At 43.6% G+C, this 19,175-nt stretch overlaps 1 protein-coding gene across 2 annotated transcripts; it reads left to right on the forward strand.

Annotated features, from left to right (window-relative positions):
* Nucleotides 1–259: 259 nt before the first annotated feature.
* On the forward strand, nt 260–18,731 carry SART3 (spliceosome associated factor 3, U4/U6 recycling protein). Of its 2 annotated transcripts, none has more exons than XM_087754279.1 (19): nt 260–472; nt 1,394–1,520; nt 2,594–2,698; nt 3,881–4,065; nt 5,100–5,205; nt 5,964–6,088; nt 6,562–6,717; nt 8,571–8,709; nt 9,126–9,233; nt 9,625–9,702; nt 9,904–9,962; nt 11,111–11,220; nt 11,509–11,621; nt 12,032–12,108; nt 12,512–12,680; nt 13,504–13,952; nt 14,675–14,827; nt 16,500–16,687; nt 17,322–18,731. In XM_087754279.1, the coding sequence occupies exons 1-19, from the start codon at nt 296–298 to the stop codon at nt 17,500–17,502; spliced, it is 2,805 nt and encodes a 934-aa protein (XP_087610405.1). In that variant the 5' UTR covers nt 260–295; the 3' UTR covers nt 17,503–18,731. The 2 variants fall into 2 exon arrangements, with proteins under 2 accessions (XP_087610405.1, XP_087610404.1); XM_087754278.1 differs by having other exon boundaries at nt 261–472; nt 13,501–13,952.
* The last annotated feature ends 444 nt before the right edge of the window (nt 18,732–19,175 follow it).

Consider the following 19,175-nt stretch of genomic DNA (forward strand, 5'->3'; position numbering starts at 1 on the left):
CGGGGGGACGGCGCCGCGCACGCCCCTGCCCTCATCGGAGGCCCCCTGACAGCCAGGCCCCGAGGTGCCCGCGGCGCTGCCGGCGTCTCAGCCGAGAAGAGAAGGGGTCCCGCCCCGGCGGCGCTCACCGCAGCGCGGCTCCGGTGCGCGACCGAGCGCTGGATCCTGCGGGAGGCGGCTCGCCCCTCTCCTCGCAGCGGTCGCCCGGCGGCAGTGCGCGGCGACGGGACAGGCGCGGCAGGGACAGCCCCGGCAGGCGGCGGAGCGCGGCTGGCTGCGAAGGGAGCTGCATAAGATGGCGGCGGCGGGAGCCGAGGCGGCTGCGGTGGCGGCGGAGGAGGAGAAGCGGCTGCCGGAGGGCGACCCCGAATCGGGGGGCGACTCAGAGGATGAGGGCGACTCGGACTCGTCTGGTGACGGTGAAGATGAGGAGAAGGAGAATGAGGCCGAGATCCAGCGGCTGGAGGAGCAGGTGGGGCCCGCCTGGGCCGGCGGCGGCGTGGGGAGGGGGCGGTGGGGCAGCACCGCGGCCTCTGCCCGGTCCCGGCCGCTGGCCCAGGGCAAGCGGTGTTGGAGGCCAGGCCCTGCGCCTGTGGCCCGCCCGTGGTGCTACAAGAGATGCGCCGGCCCCGGGCGCTCCGCGGGAGCGGCCCCGGGGCTGTGGGGAGGGCTCGGCCCGGGGAACAGAGGCCTCTCCTCCGGGAAACCTCGGAGTGGGGTGAGACCCGGCCTCCGTGGGGTCTTCCTTTTTGAGACTGCCTGCTGAATGGCCGCGGCAGTATTGGAGAAAAATCCATGGCTGCTCGTGTAGTTTGATGCTGGGAACTGTCAAGATGTGAATGTTTGGAGTCTGAAGTGGAAACGAGGCATTTTGGGTTTTTTGAGAGGGAAATTAGAGAGGAGAGCCCTAGTGGGCAGTTTGTACTCATCGAAAAAAGCTTTGCTAGCTGTCTGTTTGGGTTTTTTTTTGTTGCCTATGAAGAAATTAAAACACGTTTGGCTCTGTTGAAGAAGGCTTTCTTCGTTTTGCACTCCTGGGTCTGTTTCTGCAGCTGGTAGCTGCTGTACTCCTGGTGCTGGCATTTACACGGCTGAGCAGTAATCTTTAGAGCTCGAGCTGTAGGCTAAGCTCTAAGCTTAACTTTAAAGCTCTGTTAAACTTGGAAGCGTTTTTTATAAATGTCTGCTTGTGACCCGAAAGCATCTCGCAAACAGTAGTGAAGTTTGGTGCAACTCTGTGCAGGAAGGTAGGTGTTGTCTTGGCTATGTGAAGACATGACGAGATTTGTATGCCCCAAAAGACAGTATGATGTCCTGTTCTGCTGAACGTTTTCTGATTTCTTCATGTCTGTTGCTCAACAGTGCTTTTAAAAAATAATTATTTTTTTTAAAGCTTTCCATCAATGCTTTTGACTATAACTGTCACTTGGATCTGATAAAGCTGCTGCGCCAGGAGGGAGAGTTGGTAAAGCTCAGAAGAGCTCGTCAGAAGATGAGTGAACTCTTTCCGCTTACCGAAGGTACAGAGCATTTTCTGCTCATGTTGCAGCCAGTACTGCTTAAGCATCATCCATGTAAAATACTGTTGTTTCAGTAGTGAAATAATGTGTTTGTGCCAGGCTTCAACAACATTGTTTGAGTCCAGAGAAAGTTAAAAGAACAGGTTTGGGACTTTTTAAACTCTGAACGCTGCTGCTGTTAATGGCCAGCATTGAGCTTGGCCTCTGGCAGATGCAGCGTAGCGAGCCTGTTGCAGGAATTCGAGTTCTTGCCCCTTGTAACTGGGCCATCCTGCCCCGTCCTCTGCCAGAGGCTGCTGCGGTAGAGTGGAACTGGCGTGGGGGGGTGTTTGTGTGTGCCCAGCTACTCCGGTCACTGGTCTATCCATCTGTTAGCTGGGGGAGTTACTGCTAGGATGCAACCTGCTGTAGCCTGGGGACAGGCATATGTTTGTTTTTGCTGCCTTTTTGCTGTGGGGCTGATAACATACAGCTGTGGGATGGCAGCACTGAAAGGGCTCCAGTCACTTAGCAAATGTGACTCAGAGCCCAGACAAACTCCTGCCAAAAGTTAAATTTCGCAGGCAAGCAGCAAAAAATATTATGTCGGTGGAAGTAGCAGGTAGCCGTCGAAATGGGTGTTTCTTTTTTATTCATAACACAGAGGCAATGTAAATATTGCAGAGGCTGTTCTGCCAGTGTGCTTTTAGCCTTGGCAAGGGAAGGTTTCCTTCTATGCGTGTGGAAACTTGCAGCCTCTAAAGCCGTTTACTGTTTGTTGTAAAAGTGTGAGGAAAGTTGTACCTCTGGATGCCTCTTTGGTTACTGGTGCGTACTGATCCTCTGCCCACGGTGCTGATAAATTGCTGCTTGCAACTTCTCTTGTTAAATAGAAGTGTGCTTGTTTAGTACTAATTTGAAAAGGCCTCTACCAAACTTTTCTTTTAATTGTGAGTAGCTGTGGAGGCTAAAATTGCTCTCTTCTCTCCCCATTTTGAAGTCTGTTACTAAAAACTCTCATAAAAAATTCAACAAGTGGATTTAACTTACTTTCTCTGAACATTGGTGATGTATTCCAAACTTCTTCCTTTCAGAAATTTGGCTGGACTGGTTGAAGGATGAGATAAAAATGGCTTCTGAAAGCTCCGAGCGAGAGAAAGTTTATGAGCTCTTTGAGAGAGCTGTGAAAGACTACATCTGTAAGTTGTTAATATATGCTATAAAATGTATTGTGTTGCATTCAGATTATGGCTTTCTTTTTCTAGAAAAGTTTCTTCCTTCTGTTATAATGCAGAAATTGGGTCAAAAATATTAGTCTGAGGCAATCCTCAGTTTTTCTGAAGCATTGGAGTTAAAGGCCATTCAAAGGCAATGCTTTAAGTATTATTGCAGTCTTTAAGATCTTCTAAACAAATGTTGTAAACAAGTTTTAAATGCATGTTTCGCACTTCTCTAATCTCTAAAAGCAGCAGGTATTGCGCTCCCTTAGGGAATGCTTTCTCTGTTACCCATTATGGCTTAAAACTTTTAGCTTAAAGCACTGAGTAATTTTGGGTGTTGTGGTGAGGTGCTGAAAACACAAAGCCTGAAGAAGCAGAGAGGGCTTGGTAGCATTGAGGCGAATCCCTTGCATAAGGGAACAAAATGTCACGTTACAGCACCGGCATAGTTGGCCTCACAGAGTGTTGGTGATTGTTCAGGAAGAAGGAATGGAGAGGTGGAGAACTGAGAGGGAACTGAGCAGATCCTCTGGATCTGCTGGTTTGGGGTTTGGAAAGACAAGTTCTGGAGCCCGAGATGTGCAATCTGACATCCGTTGGTTGGATAGTCTCTGCTGGGGGTCCCTGAACCTAATTTGCTCAGATACTGCTGTTGGTGGGAGAGGTGCCAGGCAGCTAACGCTCTTCTAGCAAACCCTCCTCCTTCGTAGTTACGCTGCTTAAGTAGTTGCTGAACAGGCAAGTACAGGAGCCTGGAAAGAGAAGAAGGACCTACTTTAGTCTGAGTTCTGTAGGACTGCAACAGCTTTGTGGTCCTAGCTCTGCACATGTGCTCAAGAAAAGTCAGGTTGCTGTTAGGGGGGTCTTGATGCATCTCTGATGCAGCCCGTGTACCAGAGGTGGCATATGGGAGTCGGTCTGTGTCAGGAACGGCCACAGGAGTGACTTCTTTCAGAAGACAATTGTAGTAGCTGGGACTGAACCAAGAGCATAGAATAAAATATAAATAAATACCATAAAATAAAATACCATTCAGGGGAGTAAAGAAAAATTAAAGAAAATTGGTGGGTGTTGGTCTATTTGTGGGTGTTTGGGAAGCAGAAAGATGCCTTTTTTATCTTTGAGGGGATTAGGTCATCTATTTCTCATAACTTTGTTTAGGTCCTGAAATCTGGTTGGAATATGCCCAGTATTCAATAGGTGGCATTGGTCAGGAAGGAGGAATTGAGAAAGTTCGCTCAATATTTGAGAGAGCGCTAACTGCGGTTGGACTGCATGTGACAAAAGGAACAGCTTTATGGGAAGCATACCGTGAGTTTGAGAATGCCATACTGGAAACGGCACAGGTAAGGCCGGTCTCCTGGACTCTTGTGAGAAACAAGTTGCCATGTAGTTTCTGAAGTCATCTTGTGCTGCCCCCTCATCAGTCTCTTCTGAGAAAAGAGGTTGTAATGGCACACAGTTGCTTCTTTTCAGCTGTAGAAATTGACCCTTTGGTCTAGGAAAAACATTTGGTGTATTTAGTTGATGTAGTAATGGATTTGTGTTTAAATAAGATCATAAAATCTCTTATCCAGGAGCAAAGTTCCACACTACTTCTTTAGCTTGAGCTGACAAGAATAGCTTTAAATTGAGTAGCTTCATTATGAAACAATGTTCCTGCCAGCAAATATTTTTGCACATAGTCAATCATGTTTGTATTTCTAGACTGTTTTCTACTTCAGCTTTTAACTCATTCATTATTTCACTCTTTTTGTGACTTTGGGATGATGGTATGTTATCCCTGGAACATACTGTTTGACATCTGCAAAAGTACTTTTGCAAGATGGCCAGAATGTGAATATTTGGTTTTTTTGTCACATAAGATATGGAAGTTAAAAGATGTCCCTGCCCATAGTGGGGGAGGGGGTGGAACTAGATGATCTTTAAATGTCCCTTCCAACCCAAACCATTCTATGAAACGCTCTAACAAAGGAGTAATGGGAGAACACCCTTTCATCCACAGACAGAAAGCTAGCTGGAAGTTTTAAATCATCTGTGCATGCACCAGGGATTTATTGAAAAAACTATTTGGCAGCCCAGTGGGGTTTGTGAAATGGCATGATAGCATGCGGCTTACTTTTTTTCAGGTTATCACTTCCCTATGCATATGTCAGCTTTCGGTGAGGAATGCTTTTCACATTCATCCAGCTTCTGAGTCTAGCAGCTTCCAAGTTTTAGCTTTCGCAGCAGCAACCTGAAGTACACGTTGGCTGTGTCTGTTCTTCAAGGATCGTGTAGTCATTTGGAGCCCAGACCCCCAGCCCATAAACAATACCCCATCATGTTCATCAGCTCAGGCTCGAGGGAACTGATTACATTTCAATCCTTTTGTTTGTAGCCAGCTCCTGGCAGCGTTCCGTCGCCTGAGCAGCAGCAGATGCTCTGCAGCCAGCTTGAGAAGATCCACATGCTGTTCAGGCGCCAGCTGGGGATCCCGCTGTTAGGTAAGAGCCGGTGCGCTTGGCGAGATGGCATGGATAAGCTGTGTTACGGCGATCCAGGCATTAGTCACGATTATTCTTTTGGTAGAGCCACACAAACTGCAGCTGTAGTATTTGTGAATTCTTTGTTCCATGACATTTGCCTGTCTTTAGGGCCTCTTGAATGATGCACAGATCCCTTTTGTTCAGAAATATTCTTACTTATTAAAACTTGTTTTTTCTGTTTTTTCAGTACATAATTTCAGGCTATTTAAAGTACAAGTGATGAGCACAAAACATGACTATTAGGGACTAGGAATTCAGCTGTGATGATCACTACATAAGAACCTTGCTTGGTAGGGAACAGTACACGCTGACAGCTGGACTGTCAGAATTCTACCGTATCTGCTTCGTTCTTTGAATGCCTTGAGTCCCTTTTCTTGTGGCTTTGCTTATAGGAGAAAGTTAAGCACAATTCTTTGACTTCTTCGTTTGCGTATTGAAAGAATTTGGGTTGGTCTCTTTTCTTTAAAGCCTTGGGAAAATCTTGCCGCTTTGGTTTTCTAAATCAAAATCAGTAGCTTTAATATAACTTGTCCTGAGTTTGTGTTGTAGTGCACTGTATAAGATGAAATGTCTGAACTCTATAAGCATGCGGTAGTGTGACAGTTAAGATACAAGAGTGTAAATAGAAATACAAATATGTTAGAATAAAATATAGGTTGAATGTTGACTATTTAGCCCAGTAAGTTATTGATGGGGTTTCATGTCTATTTTAATAGATATGGAGGCTTCATATGCTGAATATGAGGAATGGTCAGAAGATCCAATACCAGAACCAGTAATAAAGAATTACAAAAAAGCTCTACAACAATTGGAGAAGTGTAAACCGTATGAAGAGGCACTGGTAATGCTGTTACTTATACCTTGCTTTAAAACTAAAAGTTAATTTCTTCGGGGTGATTTTTTTTTTCCTCAAATCTTGGTATTTTTCTAGTCACAAAGATAAAGCAGCTGTGTATTGGTAGGTGACTCTCTCAGCTGTGAGCAATGTGAGACAAGAAGCCTCACAACTGGGTATACTGGAAACTATTGAATCTATTGACTGTGTCAGGCCACCCTAAGGTGCACATGAGTACTCTGGCCATTCATTCCAGCATTGATGAGCACACTGGGCTAAAAGGAATAAAAAGTAGGGATCTGAATGGCTTCAGAACCAGGATGGTATTTTTGAGATATGTGAAAATCAAAAGCTGTTGATATTTAGCGGCCAAGCTCTTGTGTGAAATTTTGCATGAGACCTACTCTGAGTGACAATTGAACTGTTTGAATTGTGCTTTGTTGAGAAGATTTTAATTTTTTTGTATTTCTGTTTTATAGCTGGGTGCTGAAACACCAAAACTAGCAGAATATCAAGCTTACATTGATTTTGAAATGAAAGCAGGTGATCCAGCTCGCATTCAGTTGATCTATGAGAGGGCTTTGGCTGAGAACTGCCTTGTGCCAGATCTTTGGGCACGCTACAATCAGTATTTGGTAAGGAAAAAACCCAGGTGTTTGCCATTCTATTTTCCTGTTTTTTTTTTTTTATCTTAGTGGCTGATAGATGAATGACCAGTAAGTTCTACCTCAGTCCTGTCCATTCATATTTAAATTTTTCAGAAACTGATTTTCACCTCACCTTTTGGCTTCTTCCTGTTGTCAGTGGTGTGTTTGTTGATCAAGTGAGCATTTGCTCACTTTTTCCTCCAGTTGTGTGTTTTCTCTGCAGAATTAAACTGAGTGTGGGCATCGAGGCTTGTGCTGTCTGGCAAAGAGTTGACTAGTGTAACCAGTGGTACTGTAAGGCCTGGCGTTGTCCCTGGTAGCTAGTCATCCAGAGGCATTGCTTTTGAGGATGTCCCTCCTTTTCTTCTAGCTTTGGTAGGCAACGCAGTTCAGTGCTGTCTGAATCACTGGGGAGCCTGCCTCTCCTTCAGGAGACACAGATAAATTAATGACAGTGCTTGTTTGAGGGCTGCCAGTGCTCTCCTGAATATTTTACAGTGGAGAACAAAGAACTAATTTACCAACAAGCCAAAGAAAACCCAGATGTTTAGTCTGTATTTCCATGTGGGCTAGTTAGTGCACTTTGAAAATCGTATCGAACTTGAGAGGCAGGGTTTTCATGTGGACAGAAGGTTGGTCTATTGAGAGATCAGTGTAACTCACTACAGGAAGCTTATCTATCATCTGGGTTAGGTGAGAGATGGATTGAGAACTGGCTGAATGGCAGAGCTCAGACGGTTGTGATCAGTGGCGCACAGTCTAGTTGGAGGCCTGTAGCTAGCGGGGTTCCTCAGGGGTCAGTTCCGGGTCCAGTCTTGTTCAGCTTGCTCATTGATGACCTGGATGAAGGGACAGAGTGTAACCTCAGCAAGTTTGCTGATGATACAAAACCGGGAGGAGTGGCTGATCCACCAGAAGGCTGTGCTGGCATTCAGTGAGACCTGGACGGGCCGGAGAGCTGGACGGAGAGGAACCTAATGGAGTTCAACAAAGGCAAGTGTAGGGTCCTGCACCTAGGGAGGAATAACCCCATGCACCAGTACAGGTTAGGGGTTGACCTGCTGGAAGGCAGCTCTGCGGAGAAGGACCTGGGAGTCCTGGTGGACAACAAGGTAGCCATGAGCCAGCAATGTGCCCTTGCGGCCAAGAAGGCCAACGGTATCCTGGGGCGCATTAGGAAGAGCGTGCCCAGCAGGTCGAGGGAGGTTCTCCTCCCCCTCTACTCTGCCCTGCTCCTTCTCTGGAGATATTCAAAACCTGCCTGGATGTGATCCTGTACAACCTGTTCTAGGTGAGCCTGCTTTAGCAGGGGGTTGGACTGGATGATCTGAGAGGTCCCTTCCAACCCCAACCATTCTGTGATTCTGTGATCTAGGCTGAGTTGCTCCGTCATGTCTTGATCTTATCAGCTTGAGACAGCAGGTTGCAGGTGGAACGGTGCCTTACTCCCTTGAGTAGGCTGTGTGTGCGCCCTCTTTCTTGTATCCTTTCCTCCCCTTTTCTAAACATACTAAGAACAGCTGGGAGTTTACTTGGTGTCTTAATTATATTTCTCTCATTGGCAGAAAATACCGAACTGGCTTGTTTAGAAGCAGACAGCTAGGTATTGCAGACTGAATATGGCATGGAGTTCTTGTTTGTGTTGCTCCTGAGCATATCCTTTCTGTTTTGAAGGTGTTCACTGGGTTTTTAGACGGAATTTAAAATACCTACCTGTTCTTAGCTTTTCAAATAGAAAATGGAAGTACTGTTTTAAGGTGTTGGCTCTTTATAAGCTGGTACGTCTGAGACGGGCTCTCTGGCTAATAGGAACTGAAAACTTTGTTTCATGATTATTTCAGGACCGGCAGCTGAAAGTGAAGGAGTTGGTCTTGTCCGCTCACGACCGTGCTGTTAGGAACTGTCCCTGGACAGTTGGCCTGTGGATTCGATACCTTTTGGCAATGGAGAGGCACAGAGTTGATCACGGCATTATTTCTGGTAAAGAAAGTCCATCTCAGCAAGACTTCCTTACACTACAGAACCGCTCTCTGCGCTCTGAATAATGTGTGACAAACAGCGACCTGTCGGACGCTGTAGGATTTGTTTTCATCCTGCTGCAACAGTCTTAAAGCTGAGGAAATGTACAGTAGCGTGCTTCTAGGGCAAAGCTGCTTTTGTTGAGCGGCTTCAATTCTGAGCGAGCAATTTACTTCAACTTTGCATGAACGTTCCTGAATTAAACTGGCTTTTACATTCATTTCCTAAACCAATTTAGCATATGTAGGATTTCTTATGTTTTCCTGTCTTCCTAGAAATGTAAGGTATATGTACTTTGTGCTATATGCTGTAGCTTGCTAATTTTGTCAAGATTTGAAAATATTTGTTTGTGTGACTGTTTTCCCCATTTCTTTCAGAAATGTTTGAAAAAGCTCTGAATGCAGGTTTTATTCAGGCAACGGACTACGTAGAAATCTGGCAGGCATATCTTGATTACCTGAGAAGAAGGGTGGATTTTACACAAGGTATATATGATATATGTGTGAATAAATATTTAAACTGTTTTCTATGTACCTCTCTGAAACAGTGGTATTACTTTTTTAAAAATTTAACAGTAGTTTCATATCTTTCACCAAAATTACTTTCTGGCCAGTTAGTGTCTATAAAATATATGAACTTGGTTGGTTTAAAGCAGCTCCTTGCTGACAGAATAGATTGTGCTGTTGCAAAAATGCCCTGCCTTATATTTTAGGTACTTGATGTTTTTTTATTATGCATGTAGTGAGTTTTACTGAAGTAATAAACTTTGGCTCCCCCCTCCCCCCAATAAAATTGTGGGTGTTAGGGAAGAGGTTTTAGTGGATGGGAGATGAAAACTAAATTATTATTTTAAGGCAATTCTTTTTTTTTCTGAAGACTCAAGTAAAGAACTAGAAGAGCTGCGGTCTGCATTTGCACGTGCTGTGGAATATTTGAAACAAGAAGTGGAAGAGCGTAAGTTAAATCATGCAATATATTGTTGTTCAAAATAATTTTTATAAGACTAGTTCTCCACACAGTGTTTAACTTGTCTTCAAGTGTCTTGAATGTTTTAAGAAAGCTACAGATAAACATTTTATCTACAGTGTAGAACGTGTTTAATAAACACTTTATTTCCAAGAGCCATTCAGAAACAGTATGTATTTTTATTCCCAGGATTCAGTGAAAGTGGAGATCCATCCTGCACCATCATGCAGAACTGGGCAAGAGTTGAGGTGATGTTTCTACCTGTTGTATTTAAATGGCTGGACTAGAGAAAGTTGATCGTTTTAACATTCCAACCACAGAATGCAATCCTCTTGTACTTTGGCATTTTGTCTGGGTAACTTCAATGAGTAAATCTTGCTTCTTCCACTCCTGTGTCTGGACTGGTCAAGCACATAGTGTCGCTTCAGGCTTGAAGCGTGACATCCCAGGAAAGAAACAGCATTCTCTTTGAGAAAGTTGTCAGGACTGCTAGCACGTTTATACTGCTGTGACTGCAGTGTGGTACAGAGATCTGTGAGCAGCTTGGTTAGCGGGCTAGCCACAGTGGCTTGGAACTGAACGCTAAGTCGGTAAACTGCCTTGAATCCTGCCTAATTTAGTGCTGCCTACACTAACTAGTTTCAAACCAGTACAGGTATCAACGTGCTGGTGCAATCACTGCCTGCGAGCGGATGTTTTATTTTCCTTCCTTTGCCACAGGCTCATACAAATCAGGATAAGTCGTGATATTTCTGTGCTATAATTTCTCTGGGCGTAATGCATGGGATGGCTTGCCGAAGTCTCGGGCATTGTAATCCTGAACAACATGGGTCTGAATCTGAATTAATTACTTTCGCTTTCTGTCCACTTAGTGGAGGGAGAAAGTAGGTACATCCAGGTGTGATTCAGCTTATGCTAAAGCAGTTCTAGTAAGTTGGCTGTCTAGCGTACTCAGGTACCTCTACAGTTAGATCAGGGGAATCCCACTTGGGTGTCTTAAATAATTTCCCCTCTTCCCCTGCTCCCTTTCCTAAGCACTTCTTTTAGACTGAGAACTGGGTTTGTGTTTAAATGCTCTATTAGGTACACTCATGAATAATGACAAAAGGAAAAATTCCAAAGCAACTATCTAATTTTTTTATAATGACCAAAATGAAATGTGTGCGGGAGCCAGAAACCAAGGCTGATGTCACAGGTAGGCAGGGAAAAAGTATTCGGTAGTAGGATTGCATTAGGTGTTCACTTTGATCACTCTAAGGAGCAGATGTATCTGCCTGGGTCTGTGTGCATCATCTGTGGTGTTTTCGTGGTTTGGGGGGTGAGGGGAGGCAGGGGGGTAATGGTGTTGAGCAAATAATCCTAAATTATACTGAGTGCTTTGGGTGCTCTGTTTCAGGCCCGCTTATGTAACAACATGCAGAAAGCCAGAGAACTCTGGGACAACATTATGACTAAAGGAAATGCCAAATATGCTAACATGTGGCTGGAGTATTATAACCTAGAAAGGTAAGCGCTTGGCTGGTTGGAAGAGTTAATTAACTTTTTAGTTTCCTCAGCGGAGTGAGACAAGACTTAGATGCTTAGCATGGATATACTTCATATGGGTTCATAATGCGCTTTTGAGGTTCTTACAGCAGCTCTGCAGTATATTTCAGAAGTATTACAGCAACAATGTGTAGCGCGAGCTCAGTGGGGAAGGAGGGAAAACATATGCGTAGAATGTAGTTAACCGTCCTGTTTTGTAATCTGGATGTGGAGGATTGGCTCCTTACTGCCACGGTTTCCCTACTGCAGAGCCCATGGTGATACTCAGCACTGCAGGAAGGCCTTGCATCGGGCTGTGCAGTGCACAAGTGACTATCCAGAGCACGTCTGTGAGGTGCTGCTCACGCTGGAGAGAATAGAAGGTAACTAACTGCACGTCGTCTCGTTTTACCCAGTCTAGTTAATGTACAATGATACAGAGTGAATTTTGATCTAGTGTTTTGTGTTGTCGGGAAGGCGTATTTTCTTTGCACTACTGTATAATACACAAGCAGCTCTTCTTACTACTTTTCTGGCCTGACTTGGCACCTGCTGAAATTACTGGGTTTTTCCATGCCTTTTTGGAGTGTCGTATTATAAATGACAGGTTTCTGCCCTGCTTGGTTTTTGTTTTCTTTTTTTTTTGAAGGCTACTCGCTATATTTAGGACTTTCATGTGTAATGGTTAATATTAAGAGCAAGTTCCATATACTCATTGACTCTTACTCTTCTGGAATTGTATTTTCAAATTATGAGAAAGCTAAATACGAGGCTTTCTTTTTTTATCCTTTAGGAACATTGGAAGACTGGGATGCAGCTGTTCAAAAGACAGAGAACAGATTAGCTCGAGTTAATGAACAAAGAGCAAAGGTCAGAACTTTCTGTGAACTACCTGAGCAGTTTATAGGAGATACCTGTATTAAGGTCATGCTTGTCTGAATGTCAGATTTCTACTGTTGGTTCCCATAGACAAGCCTGAATTGTCATAAAGCCTCAGAACTATTGATTTTAGTTTAAAACGGTGGTTAATTTCTTCTGATGCTTTTAATCTTTTACCTTTTGACCCTTGGATGGATGCAAGAGTAACATGCACTCCAGGAAAGCTATAAGAGAAAAAAAAATGGAGATGTGCTTTAAATGATGATCCCATTAGTGCTGTGTTTCATGGAGCATAGGAGAAAACTCTCCAGGTTCAGCATTCTAGAAAATAGCGTATAAGAACGCTCTGCGATCTACAGTCACTAGAAAAAAAAAAAATCTTCCCTATTTGTAGGCTGCTGAGAAAGAAGCTGCTCTGGCAAAGCAAGAGGAGGAGAAAGCTGAACAACGAAAGCAGGCTCGGGCAGAAAAGAAAGCTTCTAAAAAGGCTAAAAAAGCCCGGATTGGAGACAAGCGCAAAGCAGATGATGATGATGAGGGTGAATGGGGACAAGAAGAAGAAGGTAAAAAACAAACAAACAAACAAAAAACCAAAACAACACAAAAAACCCCACACACAAAACAGAAAACCACCCACAAACGAAAAACCCCTGAAACTTCAGACCTCTAGCAACAGAGTTATCGGTTGCCTCCCTTCAGTTGGAGGCAGATGAGGAGGTGCCATCACTGGTGTCTTCAGACCTGCTGTCTGTTCATGGTCTCTTTCTTCTAGGAGATCTTTGTGGTAGTGAAATGAAAGCAAGGCTAAATGGTTCTGATCAACAGAAGAATATGTTTGTAAGGACTTCTGTAACTTTTTTTAGGTTTTTCTTATTTCAGAGATAGTGATTTTATTTTTCTTCTTTGTTTAAAATAAAAAAGTCATTATCCTGACTCATCCAATGACACTGAAGCATGTGTCTAAATTGGGTTGTTCAGTATTGTAGCAGTCTCTTGGAAGGTGGTAGCAGAAGATTTTAATAGATTGCTGCCCTGGGAGTTTTGGGAGCTTTTACATTTTTGTGTTTCTTACTTTAAAAAAAAAAAAATCCCATTAGACAAAGAGAATGAACATGAATCAGTAGTTGTAACTGACAGAAAAAGGGGAAAAATAGCCCTGTTGCTTTCATCTAAATAGTTGCTGTCTTGGTCAAATAATCTGTTGTTACTCATTCTTAAAAACCTGAGGGAGACATTTATTTTGTGTCTTTAAGACCTGTCATTGTATTTGTGGTTTCACATGCTATTTCCAAACTCCATAGTCATAATGGAGGACAGCTTAATTTCAATGGTGGGTGAAATAGTATAATTTTTTCTAGTAAGGCTTTCAATTTCATTATTCAGCAGAGCAGCCCAGCAAGAGACACAAGGGAGACGGTGATGGCGTACTTCTTGAAGAAGACATGGAGGTCGAAACCGGGCTGTTCGGAAGAAGTGGACCTGAAAAGCCAGATCGCCCAGCAAACCAAAAGGAAAAGGCATCTACCAGTCGAAAAGACATCCCCAAAGTTTTACATGACAGCAGTAAAGATAATGTCACAGTCTTTGTCAGCAACCTTTCCTACAACATGGCAGATCCTGAAGTGAAACTGAAAGAGCTCTTTGAGAGCTGTGGGGAGGTAGTGCAAATCCGTCCAGTGTTCAGCAACAAGGGGACTTTCCGGGGCTACTGCTACGTAGAATTTAAGGAAGAAAAATCTGCTCTCCAAGCTCTTGGCTTGGATCGTAAAGTTGTGGAGGGAAGACCAATGTTTGTTTCTCCATGTGTTGACAAGAACAAGAATCCAGACTTTAAGGTAAACTTTTATTCTTTCAAGTAATAGGTTGAACAGTGGGACTCCGTAGGAAAGCTGGCACAATATGTTGCTTCCAGAGGGCTGGCATCTAATGAATTCTTGTTGTGCTAGTTTGGAATGGTAATGTTATGTCTTAGCAGTAAAACTGTTTTCTGGGAGTTCTTGCATCTTATGGTACTTTGCCATAAACCAGGATTGACATTAGGAGATTTCTGCAAACCTTGAGTAAGCTGATCAGAGCAGCTTGTTAATGGTGTGAGGTACCCAGGTTCTTACTTGAGCATCTCAATCTGTAAAGTACTTTTTTTGTTGAGTCATACAGCTTTGGGCATTTATTACACAACCCACTCCTTGTTAATGGTCTGTACTAGATATCGGTTGTATAATCAGCTGTTTTCTGCATTACAGAGTTACTGTACAGGAAAACTTAATGGTTCAGATAATGACAACTGAACAAGAAGACGTTATCGATGGCCCTTCTCGTTGTGAAGGAGACATAGGCGTTTAGAAGCGTCTCTGTTCTTAGAATTACTTGCAAGTCCTTAGTGTATGCCTGCATGTTTATATGCAAATCTCTTTCAAGACAGTACTCATGCCTTGAAGGTGTTTTTGTATCACACAAATATGAAGTACTCCGATAAGCTTTTGGAGGTGTAATAGACTGAAATCCTTGGAGTCTCTGACTGGTTTGGTATCTAATGGCCTTTTTTTCATTTCTTCAGGTGTTCAGGTATAGCACTACCCTGGAGAAACATAAATTATTTATATCTGGTTTACCATTTTCCTGCACTAAGGAAGAGCTGGAAGATGTGTGTAAAGCACATGGGAATGTGAAAGACATTCGGCTGGTCACCAACCGAGCTGGGAAACCCAAGGTAGGCATCCTTAATGCACCCTTAAGAAATCCTTCAGAAAGCAGCTCTTCGTGAGGTTTGGATACAAAAAAGTAAGCTTTGTATTTTAAAAGTTGCCAACCTGGCTTTGCATTAAAACTTGTGGAAATACTTGGACTTATGCAGCCCAGTGTGCCTTTTTGCCAACAAATAAGTAGGAGGGGAAGAGGAATTTTTCCAAAATACTTCTTAAATTGCACAAGAAGAATATGGGATGGAGGGGAAAATGTTTACAGCACTTTCAGTATAGTAAAAACAGGCATTAGTAAGTCTGCAAAGAATATTTGTTTTTAAAGTAACTGACTAGATAGGGTTCTCCTGGTATAAGTGAGTCCCCTCCTCCCTTTCTATAGTTTCTTGAGGCTATTGTTCATAACACCTGCTGCAATAATAGATTTGCCAGTGAGAAATGAGCCACCTCTGTCTGACAGGGCTCATTATTTACATCCTGGAATAAATGACTCCTTGTTAAATAAAAGACTCTAAACTAGCTGCTGCTCTGCCAAAATTCTACCTGACACCTCGGCCATGTCTGCATGTTGGGCACTTCTAACAGGTGCCATCCTGGTGATGAGGTGCGTGTATTTTTAAAATGTATTTTCTAGCTCTTGGCAATATCTCAAGTACAGTTCCTGTTGCATGCATACCTTGTAACGAGTGCTTTCCATGTGTACCTCAAGTCTTGCAAGCCATGTTCTCAGCTTAGTTTGAGCTGGGATTCTGTCTAAACCACAAATAAATGTACTTTGAATGCTATAGAAAATCTGATGTGTTTCCTGTGAAACTGGATAATCCAAAAATACAGCTTAAGGGTTTGAATGGCATTTAGAAGACTAACAATAGTAGAACTAGGAGGTAATGCCTCCCAACTCGTGTACTCGCTGTAGGAGCCTGCTGTAGCAGATGCCGGGGGTGCCCTTTTGTGCATTTGCTGGAAATAAGACCCCGTTACTGACGGTGCACCAGCAGCAGTTAGCAGCTGGTTGCCAGCGTGGTTCGCAGCTGTTACTTCGTGAAGTCAATGCAGATCCACTTCCTGCAAAGAATGCTTTTGTCACCAGTCCCTGTCCTCAGGGCAGCAATGCCCGTCTCTAAAGAGACACTGCGGGGCAGTTCTGTTAGAGCTGCTTAAGATGGGTATGGCTGCTCTTGAAACCAAGGTGGCCGCGATGGCCCTGTGCTAGCGGACTTGATTCCTTAGGTACAAGTTGTAGCTTAGTGAAGAACCACAGGAGAGTTTGTGTGGATCTTTCTGTTCTAGCTCCATAGATTGATTTATCTTTTCTTCCGCTATGAATCCAAATCTGTCCAATACCAGATTCAGCCTGGATATATCTATAATATACATTCAGAAGCGAAGACTTGCCACTGATGCAGTACTTCATGATATTTACTTTATTGGGATCTTGGTTTTCTCTTCTTTTTTTAATACCTCTTCCACAAATTAGGGCGTCATGAATGAGAGTCAAGAAATGCAGGTTGTAGATTTGTGGTGTTAAGAATTCTTTTAGCTAAAGAATACTGGGCCTCTTAACGATGTTTAGGTCTGCTTTCTGTATGGTTTTGTTGTCAGTTGGCCAAATTATTAGCAAAAGCTGTCATGCAGAGAAGGAAGCCCTAAAACTAATGTAGATTACCCCTTTTCCTTACTTAGGGCCTGGCCTACGTGGAATATGAAAATGAAGCTCAGGCCTCGCAGGCTGTGCTGAAAATGGATGGCCTGACCGTTAAGGAACACGTCATCAAGGTGGCGATCAGTAACCCACCTCTCCGAAAGCTGCCAGACAAGCCCGAGGCCGGCAGAGCCTCGCAATTTGCAGTACCACGGCAGGTTTACGGAGCGTAAGTATTGGTGAGGGAGATCGCTTGGCAATGCTTAAAAAGAAAACACTGGGTTTCTTTATATGCTACAGTGTAGGAGTCTTCTCTAGAATATGAGAGAACGTTTAAAAGGTGCTGAACCGTAAAAGTTTGGGTTGCTGGATTGATGAGGAAAAGCAGGTTTTCTTCTTCTTTACATTACCAATAGAAACAGGTCTGTAGTGACTGAGAGTATCAGGTGTTAGACATCCCGTTGGATCTGACATTAGCACCTGAGCACTAATAACTTCCACGTCCTCTCCTTCTGGAGAACCAGCTGTTGTTCACAGTGAGCGTTAAGGTTGCTCTTTCGTCTTTCAGAGTGCTCCTGCTGCTTAGCATTGCGTTGGCGCTGTATTGCACGGGCCTTGTAGATAAACACGGAGCTTCGATTTCTGGGGACTGTCGGGCAGTTGTTTTCTGCGAGGACTTAGGTATACTGTTTCAAAGGGCACCCATTGAAAGCTTTGCACTACTTATTACCGAAACAAATGACAGGAATAACATTTAAATGAGCGTTCCTCATAGTGAACAAAGTCCTCCTTGTTTTTCCAAGCTAAAACAATATGTTCAAAGAGCACTGGGATATCTTTAAATGTCACTTTTTGTTCTCCAGGCGAGGGAAGGGAAGGACACAGCTTTCAATGATGCCTCGTGCGTTGCAGCGCCAGAGTAATCCTGTGGCTAAGGCTGAGAATGGGATGGTCCAGAACTCACCAGCAACTTCATCCGAACCCCCTGAGGAGCCTAAAAAGATGTCCAATGCTGATTTTGCCAAGATGCTACTGAAAAAGTGAGCAAAAAGTCTGCAATCAGCGGGTCTGGTAAAATGTGAAATGCCTTTATGGAAGCCATGTTGTGTCCTTATGCTAGCAAGGAGAGAACGCCAGTCACAATCATGTGTAAATACTGTTCTGGACTACTGCATTCATCGGGATCAGTGTAGGATGGTACAAATCCAGTTTCTTCCTCTGTTTCTAAGAGCAATGAGTTATACTGTGTTCTGGTAAAATGGCGTTATATGATCCCTCATATTGAGGGTAACGAGGGGGGAAATATTTCCTGTACGGGTTGGTTGCCACATCAAGTTTTACGAATACTTTACAAATACTTCTTGTTCATTAACGAATGAGATGCAATGTGAAAGCCTAGGGATAACCTGGTCAAGCTCCACTGGTCAGTTCAGATTGTGATTGCAGTCATTCTCTCTGACAACAAACCCATTTTACACCCAAACACACACACGCAGGGACATTCATCTCCTTCCATTAAGAGTTAAATGGCAGATGCTAGTAACTTCACCACAATGGCCTATTTTAGTACTGGGAGAGTTTCTATACATATGTGTGTATATGTATATACACAAATATACATATATATGTATTCAGTTAACGTTCTGTTTGAGTTGACCTGTTTTTTATATTGTGTATTTGTAAAAGACATTCAAATTATTATTTTTAAGTGTCATGAGATTATACTTGGATCTGGTAATTTTTGTTTCCCATGAAAGCTGTACATGCTGTTGCTGAGGACCATTTTTTTTGTTGTTGTTTTTGCTAGCTGGCTCATACGTCTTTTGCAGGTGGTTTCTGTATGGTTTTGTACAAATGTGAAGTGCAAGCTGACGTTTCTTGGTTTATTAAACTCAAGTTCTCAAAGGTTTTCTATAAATACTGTTGCTTCTGTTTAAATGTGGGTGTTGGAATTGCACTTATCCTATGGCAGCTGGGTAATACTGCTGTACCTCGCCTCTCAGGTGCACTGGGATGCATGGTGCCACTTACATACCTTTAAGTAGCTCATTCCATCTGGTATGAATATCCTGAAACCACTTCAGTAATCGCCTCAGACTTTCAAATAATCTGGTACGTGATCTTGGATAGGAATATTACTGCTTGTCAGCTAAAACTGCTGCTAACTCTGGAAGTCAACACACGCAGGGGTTGAATGTGAGGGGGGACCCCAGCACCAAGTTCACTTGTACAACACAAGCACTGCTGCAAATAAACCCTGTTTTCAGTGCTTACATTCTGTGCTGCTTTGACTTGGCTTTACTTCGATAGGATGAGTCCACTTCGTAGCTTTGAACCACGTAACATCGGCAGCGTTCCTATGGCTGCTGGGGTTGGACTTGCTGCTTCCAAGCCCCCCCCCCCCCAATGCCCCCCGCTGCAGCGCAGTCGTACGCAGCTGAGGCAGCCAGGATGTGTACCGTGTCACCTGCTACTCCACGAACTGAGCTGTGACTGCTTCTTAGTTCATTACAGCAGAAAAGTGTTTTGAGAACAGCCTATTCCAAACAAAGACTTTAATATTAAAATAGTTTATTCATCTGTTACTAAAATAACATTTTTTTTTTTTCCCTCCTCAGAGCTCTAAAGTGCAGATTGTATTTATACTCCCCTTGCCCTGGAAAAACAAGCACACTTTGTAAGGACAGAACCACCTTCCTCATTTATTGTTTGCTTTC

The sequence above is a fragment of the Nipponia nippon genome, unplaced genomic scaffold (assembly GCF_047370975.1).
Source record: "Nipponia nippon isolate SJK-2023a ecotype South Korea unplaced genomic scaffold, ASM4737097v1 scaffold_18, whole genome shotgun sequence".
Taxonomy (NCBI): Eukaryota; Metazoa; Chordata; class Aves; order Pelecaniformes; family Threskiornithidae; genus Nipponia; species Nipponia nippon.

Coding starts and splice junctions, on each gene's coding strand:
- SART3 (XM_087754278.1), top strand. CDS start 296: ATGGCGGCGGCGGGAGCCGAGGCGGCTGCGGTGGCGGCGGAGGAGGAG. Junction 9,234..9,624: donor AAGGGTGGATTTTACACAAG/GTATATATGATA, acceptor TTTTTTCTGAAG/ACTCAAGTAAAGAACTAGAA. Junction 11,622..12,031: donor CACGCTGGAGAGAATAGAAG/GTAACTAACTGC, acceptor TTTATCCTTTAG/GAACATTGGAAGACTGGGAT.